Source organism: Carya illinoinensis, chromosome 6 (assembly GCF_018687715.1).
Source record: "Carya illinoinensis cultivar Pawnee chromosome 6, C.illinoinensisPawnee_v1, whole genome shotgun sequence".
NCBI lineage: Eukaryota > Viridiplantae > Streptophyta > Magnoliopsida > Fagales > Juglandaceae > Carya > Carya illinoinensis.
In genome coordinates, this window is record NC_056757.1 from 5,784,985 (window position 1) to 5,799,507 (window position 14,523).

At 41.3% G+C, this 14,523-nt stretch overlaps 1 protein-coding gene across 1 annotated transcript; it reads left to right on the forward strand.

Annotated features, from left to right (window-relative positions):
* The first annotated feature begins 817 nt into the window (after positions 1–817).
* LOC122313057 (rab escort protein 1) lies at positions 818–14,054 on the forward strand. The gene is made up of 9 exons (XM_043127767.1): positions 818–1,798; positions 2,078–2,200; positions 2,604–2,703; positions 11,663–11,701; positions 11,800–12,046; positions 12,119–12,194; positions 12,886–13,081; positions 13,210–13,290; positions 13,465–14,054. Exons 1-9 carry the CDS (start codon positions 1,098–1,100, stop codon positions 13,561–13,563), a joined length of 1,662 nt encoding a protein of 553 aa, XP_042983701.1. The 5' UTR covers positions 818–1,097; the 3' UTR covers positions 13,564–14,054.
* The last annotated feature ends 469 nt before the right edge of the window (positions 14,055–14,523 follow it).

Below are 14,523 nucleotides of genomic sequence, written 5' to 3' on the forward strand. Positions count from 1 at the left end.
ATTGGAGAAGAGAAGCCAGCGGGATCGAAGGTGAAATAGAGAAGGTCACCTGAGGTAATTCCAAGGGAGTGCAGGGATGCCTCGGGTGAGGAGGCCTGGAGCTCATCCTTGCGATTGAGAGAGGGTTTTTTGAAGTTGTTGGAGAGTAGAAGGTGGGGAACTTCGATTATGAGGGTTTGCTTGGATTCGACGGATCTAAGTCTCAGTTTCATGGTTGCACTTGCATCAGGATGAAGTCTAAATTTACGGGGGTTTGTTGCTGAAGCCCAAAAGGAAATTTGAGATTTTGGAAAATGATTGAACGAAACCCAGGAGAGAGAAATAAATATTAAAATAAAATTTGGAGAGTAAATAGTAGATATGAAAAGTTGTAGTAATACTGTTTATAGTTAGCTAAATTTTTAGAGATAGAGAATCCAATGTAGACCAATTTATGTTAATATTATGTAAAAGTGGCTTTGCATATGCATATGCATAGTCCAATGTAAATGCTCTTAGTTCTTTGACGGCACAATCTTATTATTACAAACTTGTGCAAGGTGATGTTAGGGATGTTAACGCCCCATCACTTTGTTATTTGCTTTCCTACTGTTTGGGCCATGGGCTAATTCTCACCTAGGCCCTAGGCCTCTTACCGTTCATGTAGCCCACGGATCATTGAGAGCCCTCAGTATAAACTTGGCCCGACCCATTAGGGGTACATGTATTTCTCTCAATTAGGCCTAGCCCAATAGAGAATGCAACATCCCTTTCACGACTTGTTCCAGTACAACTACACCGCCCCTCAAGATAGTTGTAGAAGATCACCAAAGTTACCAAACATCACAATATGTGGATGGCATCTTGAAGTTATATATCTCGTGAAATTGGAAACGAAAACAACTTGTTATTTGCCCTTCCTGTCATTCAAGTCGATGTCAGTTTGAAAACAAGGCTCATCTGCAAGTTTGTTTGTTGGTGCATTCCAATATTAAAAGAAAATGGATCGACAGACATGTACTTCCAGTTCCAGCCCAACAGGCCATTATGTGGTACCACCAAGAGGGAAGTAGGCTTTTAAGCAAACCCGAGTCTCGACTCGATCTCCACGTGCCGCCATGAGCGAAGACGCTTCTTCTTACCCTCCGATCGAGCCGACCACCTTCGACCTGATCGTCGTCGGCACCGGCGTTCCGGAATCTGTGATCTCCGCTTCCGCATCCGCCAACGGAAAAACCGTCCTTCACCTTGATCCCAACCCCTTCTATGGTTCCCACTTCGCCTCTCTCCCTCTTCATCAACTCTCCTGTTTCCTTAGTTCTCACTCTACCCCTCCTCCCTCCGCCGCATCCACCGGCTGCGATTACACCCCAGTCGCTCTCACCCGTAGGTCCCTCTACTCCGACATTGAAATTTCCTCTTATTCCCCCGAGATCATCGGCGAAGAACACTCCAGAAAGTTTAGCATTGACTTGTGCGGGCCAAGGGTTTTGTTCTGCGCCGATAAATCCATCGATCTCATGCTGAGATCTGGATGCAGCCAGTACGTGGAGTTTAAGAGCATCGACGCCAGCTTTGTGTTCGAGGAGAATGATAAGAAATTGATGAGCGTGCCTGACTCTCGAGCAGCGATATTCAAGGACAGGAGTTTGGGGCTGACCGAGAAGAACCAGTTGATGAGGTTCTTCAAGCTGGTTCAGCAGCACTTGGCTGGTAGTGATGACGGTGGTGGTGAGACTTCGAAGATTTCGGCGGAGGATTTGGAGAGTCCTTTTGTCGAGTTCTTGAAGAAAATGCGGTTGCCGCCCAAGATTAAATCGTACACATCAGTTTGCTCTTCTTCTTCTCTAACTGCTACTGTTAGTGAGCTTTCTTTTTGGCTATATTGATTTTTTTCTTTTTCTTTATCATAATTGTGAATTTACATACTATTTTTTGAAAATTCTGATTAATTTTGCTCGGTTAATGATGGATTGTGCTGCCTATTCTGATGCTTATATGTTTCTCACGGGCTGTAAATATAATTGTTTTAGGATGGATCCATATGTGGGCGTGTCTTATGTTTCTATTGAGAAGTTGTACTATTCTTGCTATTCAGGATTATTCTATATGCTATAGCCATGGCCGATTACGATCAGGAAAACATGGAGGTTTGTGAACAAGTACTCAAGACAAAAGATGGTATAGATCGTTTAGCTCTCTACAATGCATCGGTTGGCAGGTTAGTTCTTGTACTCTATCTCACAGTTAAAAACGATTATATTTAGTTATATATTTTCTTTCTAAGGGGGATTGGGGTATGGGGTCTCGATCTCCAGACATTAGACATTTGCCATTAGGCTGTAAGGCCATCGGAGAAACAATTTTTTAAGTAATTGTTTTGTGTAATAAAAACACTTTATTAAGTAGTTTTGTGTATAAGGTTTTCCTATTGCTACTGCGGCTACCTGCTACGAGTGGAATATTGGTTCCCTGTAATTGTGTCCTTGTTTGGATAATGGGTTGCTTTATGTTCTGATGCTTTGGATTTATATTATTTATCTTTCAATCAAGAATGTTGGTATTGCTTTGATTTTGAGAATCAAGGTGCGATGAATATATGCATTACAGTTCTGACCTATCAGGTTTTCAAATGCACTTGGGGCTTTGATTTATCCAATTTATGGTCAAGGGGAACTCCCACAAGGTTTTTGCCGTCGAGCTGCTGTTAAAGGTTGCATTCATGTAAGTTATATTTAACAGATTTGCTACTTCATTTTCTTTGAAGCAATATTACTTGTTGATTCCTGTACATGTTTTACATTCTGCTGAGCAAATGTTAATGCCTTGTGACTTTTGTTCATTAGTTCATTTTTATGTAAATTAGTTACATTTATGTTCATATTTATCTAATCTTTTTTCAACGCACAGTTTTCCTTGAGCAGCTTGCTTGATGGCGTTGAGAATAAATTTTCCACTGTTTGATTCAATAGATTTTTTTTTTTGATAATTAATAAGAGAAAGCTGAAAGTACTAAGGAAATGCTCCCTAAGTTTTCCCCTATAGAACTTTCACAATTGTCAAAGCACCTCCTATTCCTCTCTAACCATAAACACCAAAGTAAACATAGGGGGATCATCTTCAACACTGCAGTGCTGTTACTTCTCCCCTCAATACCTTGCCAACTATGATACCTCATATGATAAGAATAAGGGTAGGTGGTGAGTGGGATCTCACTTTGCTTGTGAATGAGAAGTTTTTCCTCTTTATAAGGTTCTAATGAGGTTTCAATTGTATTATTAATTAGTCATTTTAGAGTATATGTCATGTGGCTTGGGGCTTCCATTGGAGCGTTACAAAAGGTATCATAGCTTATCTCAACAAAAAATGTGGGACTTGGGCCGTGCCACCTACGATGGATTGACCCGACGAGGATGTTGAAAATTTAAGGGTGGTAGATTGTGATACCCCATATGATAAGGATAAGGGTATTGGTGTATGAGATCCCACATTATTTGGGACGAAGAAGTTCTTGCTCTTTATAAGGTTCTAATGGAGTTCCAATTGTATCATTGACTAGTCATTTTGGAGTATAGGTCATCTGGTTTGGGCTCTCTATTGGGGCGTTACAAATGGTATTAGAGCCAATCCCAACCAGAAATGTAGGATTTGAGTCGTGCCACCAACAACAGACAAGCCCGACGAGGACATCGGAAATTTAAAGGGAGGAGATTGTAATACCTCATATGATAAGGATAAGGGTAGGTGGTGAATGAGATCCCACATTGCTTGGGAAGGATAAGTTCTTTATCATTATAAGGCTTCAATTTTATCATTGACTAGTCCTTTTGGAGTATAGGTCATGTGGTTTGGACCTTCCCTTGGGGTGTTACATCAACATGCAAAGAAATCTGCCACATGCATAGGCATCAACCATAAAATGCCAACCCTTGCAAAAATCTCATTCCACATCAATGTTGCTACCTCACAATGAAGAAAAAGATGATCAATAGATTCACTTTCCTTTTTTTTTTTTTGATAGGTAAATAAATTTTATTGATCCACGTAAATAGGCCAAGCCCGAGTACACAGGGAGTATACAAGAAAAAAGCTTATTTACAATCTAAGTGCTACAGATAGTAGCGGAAAAGACACTAAGACTCGTTCCATTCAAAACTATAGTAGATGCCCAAAGGAGTAGTGTGAAAGAAAAAAGCTTGAAAAGCATCCGGAGAGCGTTCCTTATTCTCAAAACAGCGGCTATTTCTTTCGGTCCACGTGCACCACATTGAGCATAAAGGTACCATCTTCCATACAGCTGCAATCTGGCGATTCCCTCTTAGCCCTTGCCAGCAAGACAGTAAATCGATCACCCTCCGTGGCATGGCCCAAGCAATGCCAAGCCTCGAGAAAATCTCATACCATAATACATTTACTGTGTCGCAATGAAGGAGAAGGTGGTCCACTGATTCAGCATTGTGTTTGCACATGAAACACCAATCCATTATGACGAGTCCACGCTTCCTTAGTTGGTCTATGATTAGTATTTTACCATGAGATGCACCCACCCAAAGAAAGCGACCTTGAGGGGAACCTTGCTTCTCCAAATGCTCTTCCAAGGGAAGGCGTTGGGGGAGTGATTCGTCAAGGTCTTGTAGTACGAACAGACTGAAAATTTCTTATTCCCTGTGCATGTCCATAATAATCTGTCAGGCTAAGGTCTCGAGCTCCTCATGGAGTATGTTTCACAGCAGCTGACAGGGCAGGTGATAGAGGCGTGGGCTGGAGGATGGAAGAAATGCAGAGGCAGATATGGCAACTGCAGAGAGAGATGTCCAAAATGAGGAAGTTGGTCGAGAGTTATAAGGAAAGGGAGGAATTTGATCTGGGAGGGAAAAGGCCGGGCCAAGACCAGAGGCCCAACAACAAAGGGAAGGGCATTTTAATATCTTCCGAGTGGAAGCAGATTTCGGGCCACAATAGGCCACTTGACCAGGCCCAAGATCAGGCCCTGAGAGTAGCCGGGCAAGCTAGGAAAGGCCAGCTGCATGGGCCAATCCAGGGCCCATCAAAAGACACGTCCAGCCCAGTGCCCTCGGGCTCGGGTCTAGGGCTCTCATGCCCGTGTCCAGCCCCCTTAGGGCTCGCACGGCAGTGCTGGTTTCGACGGAGGAGCAACGGCGACTGGTACCGGTGCCGGGGTTGACGCTGGTGGGACAGACAACGCCGACGACTACGGTAGACCTCTTCGATGATGGTCCGCCGGTGTGGGGTGGCCAGAAAAATGAGATAGAAGAGAAAAGGACTTCGCCGAGAGCAGTGGGAGTGTTTCTGCCACCGGAAATGGGACAGACTTTGCCAATGGTAGGTCTGGAGGCGTCGGAAGTGGTGGAGAACCTCTCCAATTAGGGTTTGGGGGCATTAGGAGCACCGGCAGAGGTGGATGAGCCTCTTCTGAACTCGGACAGTGAGTATTCTCATGGTATACAAGATGAAATGATTTCAAGGCCATCACATGACTGTTTAGAACTTATGGGGGTGGATTTGTCGCTGGTTGAGGACACCACGTAGAGAAGAAAATCAGGGGGTGGAGGCAGACTTGTACGCACATTCAGAAGAAGAAATTGCTTTTGAACAAATAGTCGTTGCAGCGCAGGTAGAAGAGGGAGAACCAATACCTCTAAACTTCATGTGTCCAGTGTAGCCTAAGATTTCAGATTGGGTGTTCAATACGGTAAAGGATATTCAGAACTTGCTGGGATTGAGATGTGAAGGCTATGAGGAGCAATTTATGGCCTTACTTACAGTAATCGAAACAGGCCATCAAGAATATAAGAAAGTAGAATAAAAAAAGCAAAGAGAGCTGAGGAGGTTGAATTGGTCTATGAATTCGGAGGGGAGTGCAAGCAAGGACAGGTCTAAAGGGAAAGGTTTGGCACATTTCAAGTGAAACCAAAAATTGTATCGTGGAATGTCCGTGGGTTAAACGAGGTTAGCAAGCGTCTACAAATCAGACATTTGTTACGGGAGTGGAAGGCGGACATAGTGTGTTTACAAGAAACAAAGTTGAAAATTATAAATCGAAATTTGGTGCGAAGTATATGGAGTTGCACGTATGTAGATTGGGTATACTTAGCAGCCAAGGGGGCATCGGGTGGTATTTTGGTGATGTGGGATAAAAGAATAGTGGAGAAAATGGAAGAGTTCATAGGGGTGTATTCGGTGGACTGCTCTTTTAGAAGTGTGGCAGATGATTTCATGTGGGCTTTTGCAGGGGTTTATGGTCCTAACTTAGACCAAGAAAGAAGATTGTTGTGGGAAGAGTTGGCTGGTGTGCACAGTTGGTGGGATTTACCATGGGTTATAGGCGGAGATTTCAATGTAACACGTTTTACAACTGAGAGTTTTGGGAATAGAAGAAGCAGGCCAGCTATGACAGAATTTTCGGAGTGCATTTTTGACTTGAATCTGGTGGATTTACCATTAGCAGGGGGCACTTGTACGTGGTCTAACAATCAGACATGGTTTAGAATAGATAGATTCCTTATTTCACCGGAATGGGAAAGTCACTTCCCCGACGTGTGGCAAAAGAGATTGTCTTGTTTGTGCTCGGATCACTGGCCTATTATGTTGGATGGTGGAGGAGTCCAAAGGAGGCGTAGGTATTTCAAATTTGAAAACATGTGGCTAAAAGCGGAAGGTTTTGAAGAAAAGGTAGGGCAATGGTGGGCATCGTATCATTTGCAAGGTACTCCCAGTTTTATTTTTGCGGGTGAATTGAAAGCCCTAAAAAAAGACCTAATGGAGTGGAATAGGCAGTCTTTTGGTGATATAGGGAGCGCAAAAAAAGCAAGGAAATGGAGATTCAAGGGTTGGAAAGGATTCAAGAAGCACGGTCATTAACTCAGGAAGAAATAGCTCTAAAATTGGGGCTGGAAGTAGAACTGGAACGTATTATAGTTTTAGAAGAGACATCTTGGCGGCAAAAGTCAAGAGCGTTATGGTTGAAGGAAGGTGACCGAAGCACTAAGTTTTTCCACAGAATAGCCAACTCACATAGGAGATACAACAACATTGAGATGCTGAAAATAGAGGGAGTGGAATGTAGGGAAGAGCTAGTAATAAACAACCGTGTAGTTGAGTTCTATGAGCAATTACTTTCTGAACAGGTGGGATGGCGGCCTAAACTTGAGGGGCTTGGGTTTGAGTCCATTGAAACTAATCAATTAGATCGACTGGAGAGGGCATTTGAGGAGACGGAGGTTTATGAAGTTGTGAGAAAAATGGCAAAAGATAAGGCACCGGGCCCTGACGGTTTTTCGATGGGTTTTTTTCAAACTTGTTGGGCTGTATTAAAAGAAGATCTAATGAAGGTGTTCTAGGAGTTCTACTCAAAGGGGAGGTTTGAAAAAAGCCTTAATGCTACTTTTCTCGCACTAATTCCAAAGAAGGTGGGGGCAGAGGAGGTGAAGGAGTTCCGACCTATTAGCTTAGTAAATGGGGTATACAAGATATTATCAAAGGTTTTAGCGAACCGTTTGAGTGAGGTAGTTGGCAAACTTATTTCGAAACCTCAAAATGCTTTTGTAAAGGATAGACAAATCCTAGATGCGGCTCTTATTGCTAATGAATGCATTGATAGTTGTTTGAAAACTGGTGAGGCAGGGATCATTTGCAAGTTAGATATGGAGAAGGCGTACGATCACGTAAACTAAGACTTTCTTCTTGATTTGTTAGGGAAATGTGGTTTCGGGGAGAGATGGTGCTTGTGGATTAGGTGGTGCATATCAATGGTAAAATTTTTTTATTGATAAATGGAAGTCCAACTGGATTTTTCCGTAGTACACGAGGTTTGAGACAAGGAGACCCGCTATCCCCACTATTTGTTATTGTGATGGAGGCATTGAGTAGAATGTCCTCGGCCTTGGTTGCGAATGGTTTGGTGGCTGGATTCAAGGTTGGCTCTCCGAATAGGGGGCTAGTTAACATATCTCATTTGTTGTTTGCAGATGATACTCTTTTCTTTTGCGAACCAGATCCTTATCAGATTTGAGTCCTAAAGGCTCTTCTACTTTGCTTCGAAGCAACTTCCGGTCTAAAGGTTAACTTGCAAAAATTAGAGATGATACCCATTGGAGGAGTTCGGCGTATCAGACAGTTGACTAGTATTTTGGGCTGTACGACAGCGGTGTTACCCATGACATATTTGGGGCTTCCGTTGGGGGCGGTTTCGAGAGCGGCTCCAATATGGGATTCAGTTATAGAGAAAGTGGAAAGTCGTCTAGCCGGTTGGAAGAGATTATACTTGTCAAAAGGCGGAAGGATTACACTGATCAAGAGTACTCTATCGAATTTACCTACCTATTTCTTGTCATTGTTCCCTATTCCAGCAAAGGTGGCAATCCGACTGGAGAAACTTCAAAGGGATTTTTTGTGGGGTGGATTGGGAGAGGAACACAAATTTCATTTGGTTAAGTGGGAAAAGGTATGCAGCCCTATGTTTGGGTATTAGAAATATGAAAACCTTCAATCGGGCGTTGCTAGGTAAATGGTTGTGGCGGTATCATAAGGAACCCGAATCCCTTTGGAAGACGGTAATAGAAAGCAAATATGGGGAATTATGGGGGGGTTGGTGCACAAAAGAAGTGAGAGGAGCAAACGGAGTGGGTTTGTGGAAACATATAAGAAGAGGGTGGGAGGTGTTCTCACACCATACTTGCTTTCGTCTAGGAGAAGGAGACCGCATAAAGTTCTGGTATGACACATGGTGCGACCATGTTGCTCTAAAGGAATCTTTTCCTACACTATTTAGAGTAGCAAGAGATACTGAAACTTCAGTAGCAGAAGTAAGGGTAAGATCTGGGGAGCAAATCCAATGGAACATTAACTTTAATAGGGTGGCACAAGATTGGGAGATGAGCAGTTTTGAAGCTTTTTATAACCTTCTGTATTTAAGTGAAGCGAGTATTTCACAGGATAGTCTATGGTGGATACCTGCAGCCAAAGGCATTTTTTCGGTGCGCTCTTTTTATAAGGCTCTTATTCAAGAGACATCTGCCCAGTTCCCTTGGAGAAAGTTATGGAGACATAAGGCGCCTTCCAAAGCTGCGTTTTTTGTGTGGACAACATCCCTTGGCAAGATTCTTATTACTGATAACTTGAGGAAGCGTAGGGTGATCATCGTAGATTGGTGTTGTATGTGTAGGAAGGGGGGCGAATCGATGGACCATCTCTTAATACACTGCGAGATAGCAAGAGGGTTATGGAATGAGGTGCTGGGTAGAATCGACTTGGCTTGGGTGATGCCTGAGAAGGTGGCAGGAGTAGTGGCTAGCTGGACAAATATGAGAGGCAACCAACAGATAAGAGAGGTGTGGAAGATGATACCCATATGCATCATGTGGTGTTTATGGCAAGAACGCAATGCAAGGACCTTTGAAGACAAAGAGAGATCGATGTAGGAATTGAAAGTTTTCTTTTTTAGAACTCTTTGTATTTGGACCATAGCGGTTGATTTTAATGGCCTAGAGCTACATGATTTTCTTATGTCCATACGTAGCGATGGAAACTATACTTTGTACCGGGCAATTGCCTATTCTTTTGATAATATAATTTATTTACTTAAAAAAAAAAAAAATAATCTGTCTTCCCCTCCAGCCCTGATCTTCAAGTCATGTAGTGCACTGTAGAAGTCAGTGATAGCGCCCACCTCCCAATCTTGTGCTGTTCTAGTGAATCTCACATACCAAAGTATGGAACCAGCAGTAAGACACATATTTTCAGCTACTGAGGAATTGATCATATTTTCAGCTACTGAGGAATTCTGATCAAAAGCTATCCTATAAATGGAAGGGAAAGCATTTTTTAGAGCGACATCACCATACCAAATATCATGCCAAAATCTAATTTGTGTGCCCCTTCCCACCACAAACCTACTATGACCCCGAAAACCGTCCCATCCACTCCGGATAAATTTCCAAACTCCCACACCATAAGCTCCTCTTACTTCCTTTGTGCACCAGCCACCCCCACACACTTCCATATTTGCATTCTAAGATATTTTTCCATAAAGCGTCTCCCTCAAGATGATACCGCCATAACCATTTACCAAGGATAGCCTTGTTAAAAGTTCTCAAATTCCTTATGCCCAAACCACCGCAAGACAGAGGGGTGCATACTGTATTCCATTTGATCAAAAGGAATTTCCTTGTATCCTCTAATCCTCCCCATAAGAAATCCCGACAAATCTTCTCCAGTCTATTCGCCACTCCTGCTGGCACTGGGAATAAAGAGAGAAAGTACGTTGGAAGGTTAGAAAATGTACTTTTAATAAGAGTGATTCTCCCCCCCTTAGACAAGTAGATTCTCTTCCACCCTGTCAGTTTTCTTTCAAACTTCTCAATGATCCCTTCCCACATAGACTTAGATTTATGAGGGGCCCCCAAGGGAAGTCCAAGATACTTCATAGGCAAGGATGAAACCTTGCAACCCAGGATGGCTGCCACCGTACTTAGGTTGTCGACTGAGCCCACAGGGACTACTTCTGACTTGGATAAATTCACCTTAAGGCCGGATACAGCTTCAAAACAAAGAAGAAGTGCCCGTAAGGAGCGGAACTGTTCCTGGTCTGGGTCACATTCCTTCTTACACATAAAACCCATTTAACCACCCGAAAACCTCTCTTTCTCAAGTTTGTGGTTAATATTTTCCCAAGGGACACCAGCTAGCAGAAAAAGGCAACCTTACTAGGCACCTTGGCTCTCCAAATATATTTCCAGGGATAGTCTTTGACCCCATGACTGGTTAAAACCTTATAAAAAGAACTCACTGAAAATCTGGAATTAACTGTATGCGCCCAGAACATACTGTCCTCCCTGTTCTGATCAAGCTTCATCTCATATAATCTTCCTAAAAAATCAGAAACTTCACATACTTCCCAATCCTGCACATCTCTAATATATTCCACAGACCAGCAAATCAAATTGTTAGAAGAGTGATAGGAATCAGCCACTGCAGCCCCTTTGTCTCTAGCAATCCTGAAAAGGTTAGGGTAAACAACCTTAAGAGGTGAATCCCCACAACAGGTGTCATGCCAAAAATAGATCTTTGCCCCATCCCCCATCTTGAATTTGGAATTCTTGACAAAGTCTCCCCATCCCTGCTGAATAGACTTCCACCAAACCACCCCAAACATCCCTCCAACTTCATTTGTGCACCAACTCCCCCAGATCCTCCCATATTTAACATCCACAATATTTTTCCAAAATGCATTACTTGCATTTATGGTACCTTCAAAGCCATTTCCCAAGGAGAGCTTTGTTGAAAAGTCTTAAATTTCGCACTCCCAACTCTCCACAGGAAACCGGAAGAGGCAAGTAGTAAACTCTGGTTCCATTCTACTTTAAATAAGATTCCATTGACGGTTACCATATGGATAAATGTGGCAATAGATTTTCGTGATAGCAATAGGTTTTTATTGCTTATAAAAAAAATTTGGGATGGTACCTATCTGGAGGATGTGGATTATTGGACTTAACCCCTTCTTGTTCAATGTTAATATTCAACTTGAACTGAACATCTTAGTGTGCTGATTATATTTCCTCCCTTTTCCCTTCATATCAAAGAATGAAAAAGGCCAAAAAACTCCTGTTCTTGCTTTATCATGCTGTGATACTTATCTGCCTCCAAAGCTTCTAATATGCAGGTTCTGCGGATGCCAGTGATTGCCCTGCTTATGGACAAGGTGCGTGACTATATTTTTCATTCATTTTTTTAACACGTGCTTATTTGACATTATGGCATCTGTATTCATTCTATTATTATTGTCTGGAAATGTTGTAGGGTACTGGACGTTATAAAGGAGTTAGATTATCTTCGGGTCAAGATTTATTTAGCCAGCAACTAGTCCTGGATCCATCCTACATAGTTTCATTGCCATTCGCTTCATCTCCACCAGAGCCTCTGAAAGAAAGTCTTAAAGTTTCAGATAATAGAGATGTTAAATGGAAACTGGCAAGGGGAATATGCATCACAGGCAGTTCCTTGAGGGCAGATACATCAAATTTGCTGGTGGTATATCCTCCTAGATGTAAGATCACATTCTAGTTTCATTCCTGTACTTCGTTGATGAAGTGAGGAACTGACATATTCTCCTCTCTAGCTTTGTATCCTGAACAGGTTACCCCAATCCGTGCTCTCCAGATCAGTAGTGATTTAGCTGTTTGTCCTTTGGGCATGTAAGTTTGTGAGTTTTTGATTGTGATTTACTAATTTTTTCTGCTTTCTGTGTTTTTCCATTAGTATGTCATGATGACACTGTGTTATTGACTTGTGCGACACAATTCTGAGGATTAGTTTACTCCCAATAAAACAAGTGAGGCCTGTTGCGTTATGAAACATGTATAATTTTCCTAAGATCGACGAAAGTTGGTCCTCAATTGTTAAATCAGGAGCACAATGTTGTGTCTCGAAAAGATTTGGAAATAATTAGCCACTTGCCACCTCCATCCTATGATTCAGTTTCTTTTGTTTCTTGTTTTTCTTACATTATAAATGTTGTGGTTTGATGCTTTAAAAATGTTAATTCTGTTGCACATTCATACTTAGGGACTTAAATGTTAGATTCTATCGTGAGTTTATTCAAGTTTTAATGGGATGTCGATTTTGAAAGTGAACAGTGGATGGAGGATCTCCTAATAAGAAAACTTTACAAGTCTATTAACATGATTCTGTTGTTTTAGTGAGGGTGATGTAACATGAGAGAAGCAGCCAAGATCCTGCCCAAAAAGAAAAAGAATTAAGTAAACAAGAGTAGAAAAACATGCTCTTCCTTCTCAACACGATTATGGCTGTGCAGTAAGTTGATGCCCTTCCTCTTTAGAGGAACTTGTGAAACGTGGATTGACACTATTCGCTGCTCTTGTCTAGGTTTGTATTATACTTTTCTGCTTTGTGTAAGGATGGCAACGAGGGGAAAAGGTTACTACATGCAGCAATGGATGCTCTTCTCTCACTACCTGAATCTGGATGTCCTGACAGTGGTACTGCAGTTCAAAATGAGGTTGCAGCAGAAGTAAAGCCCACCATACTTTGGAAAGCATTGTATATTCAGGAGCTTACCGTGGTGTGCTTCTCGTCACAATGTGTCCATCTTTAGTTTTTTCTTTTATAGACCCATGATAATTTTTTGTGTATCTTCAGCATTTTGGTTGACATGTGTTGCCATCTGAGAGAGGTATATGTTTATTCCAGGATCAATTTGAATCTATCAGCACCACTCCTATTCCAGATGGAGATCTTAATTACAATAATCTGTTAGATGCAACTTTGAAGGTACTCAATTTCATCTTTTATTTGACCAATGATGGTTTAGGGTAAAGTATCTGACTAATGTTAGATAGCCTTATGCATCCTTTTACTGGGACTAAGTTGATCGGTACGCTGTTCCGTTGATTATTTTTGTTTCGACTGACTAGAGTTTGGTGGTGGTTGTGGTAACTATGGCAGCTATTTCAGAAGATGTATCCCCATGAAGAAGTCTTTCCAGAGACAGCATCGCCTGAGAATCCTGAGGATGATGATAATGAGTTTAGTCTAGAGAGCTAATGGTGCTTTGCTTGATTTGATGACTTAATCTAAGCTTACCAGAGCTCTGAATCATCTGGAGCCTTCTACGCCCACCAATCTTTGGTTCAGGGAGTTGCTGAATTGTCGAAGGTGTTGAAGTGCTGCTGATTGTACTTGAAAAAAAAAATGTAATTTGCTTCCTTGAATGCGCAGGGAAGAAAAGAAAACTTGCTCCCTCAAATTTACCAAAAAAAAAAAAAAAAAAGGAAAGAAAAAACTTGGGTTGTTTTTACTATTTCTTTTTACCTTAAAAGGGTACATCTAGCTTTTTATCTGTATCGTTATTCAAGTCTTACCTTAATTGCCGTTTAGTGGATGCTATGGCTCCCGTATTTCAGTGTAAAATTAAGAACAAACATATTCACATTCGTGTAGGATGTCATGGTTCTTGAAATTTTGATAGAAATGCTTCTTCTATCTTTGCTGTTGCTGCTCTTCGGGCATGTAAATGAAGGGATGGATTAAAGCTTCTTGATGATGTCAAGGTGGCAATTGGAAAAGAATAATGCTGTATACAAGATAAGTGAGTTTTTTTCTTTTTTCTTTTTAAAGATTATTATATATTTTCAGAATATAGATGAATAGAGTAGGAGCATCATTTGTCCATACTCTTGGAATATCTTGCTCAAATCATTTTCATCTAGAAAAATACTTCTTCTATTGATGTAAAGATAAGTACACTTTCTATGCACATGGGTTATGTCTATTTCATTCGTATGAATAAAATCTTCTTATTACTTATAAAAAAAAATTAATGTAAAGATAATAAACACAAATTATATAAAAATAAGCTTGGAGGCTGAGCTTTAAGTTTATTTTTTTCCTTTTCTTTTAAGAAGGTTAGATAAATTCTAATAACTAATAATCTAAAGAAATGATAAATCATAAGAAGTTTTGGCCAAATATCTCTTTTAGTTTTATTGTGGAAAACACATTATC

Coding starts and splice junctions, on each gene's coding strand:
- LOC122313057 (XM_043127767.1), top strand. CDS start 1,098: ATGAGCGAAGACGCTTCTTCTTACCCTCCGATCGAGCCGACCACCTTC. Junction 1,799..2,077: donor TTGCCGCCCAAGATTAAATC/GTACACATCAGT, acceptor CTTGCTATTCAG/GATTATTCTATATGCTATAG. Junction 12,195..12,885: donor GCTGTTTGTCCTTTGGGCAT/GTAAGTTTGTGA, acceptor GCTCTTGTCTAG/GTTTGTATTATACTTTTCTG.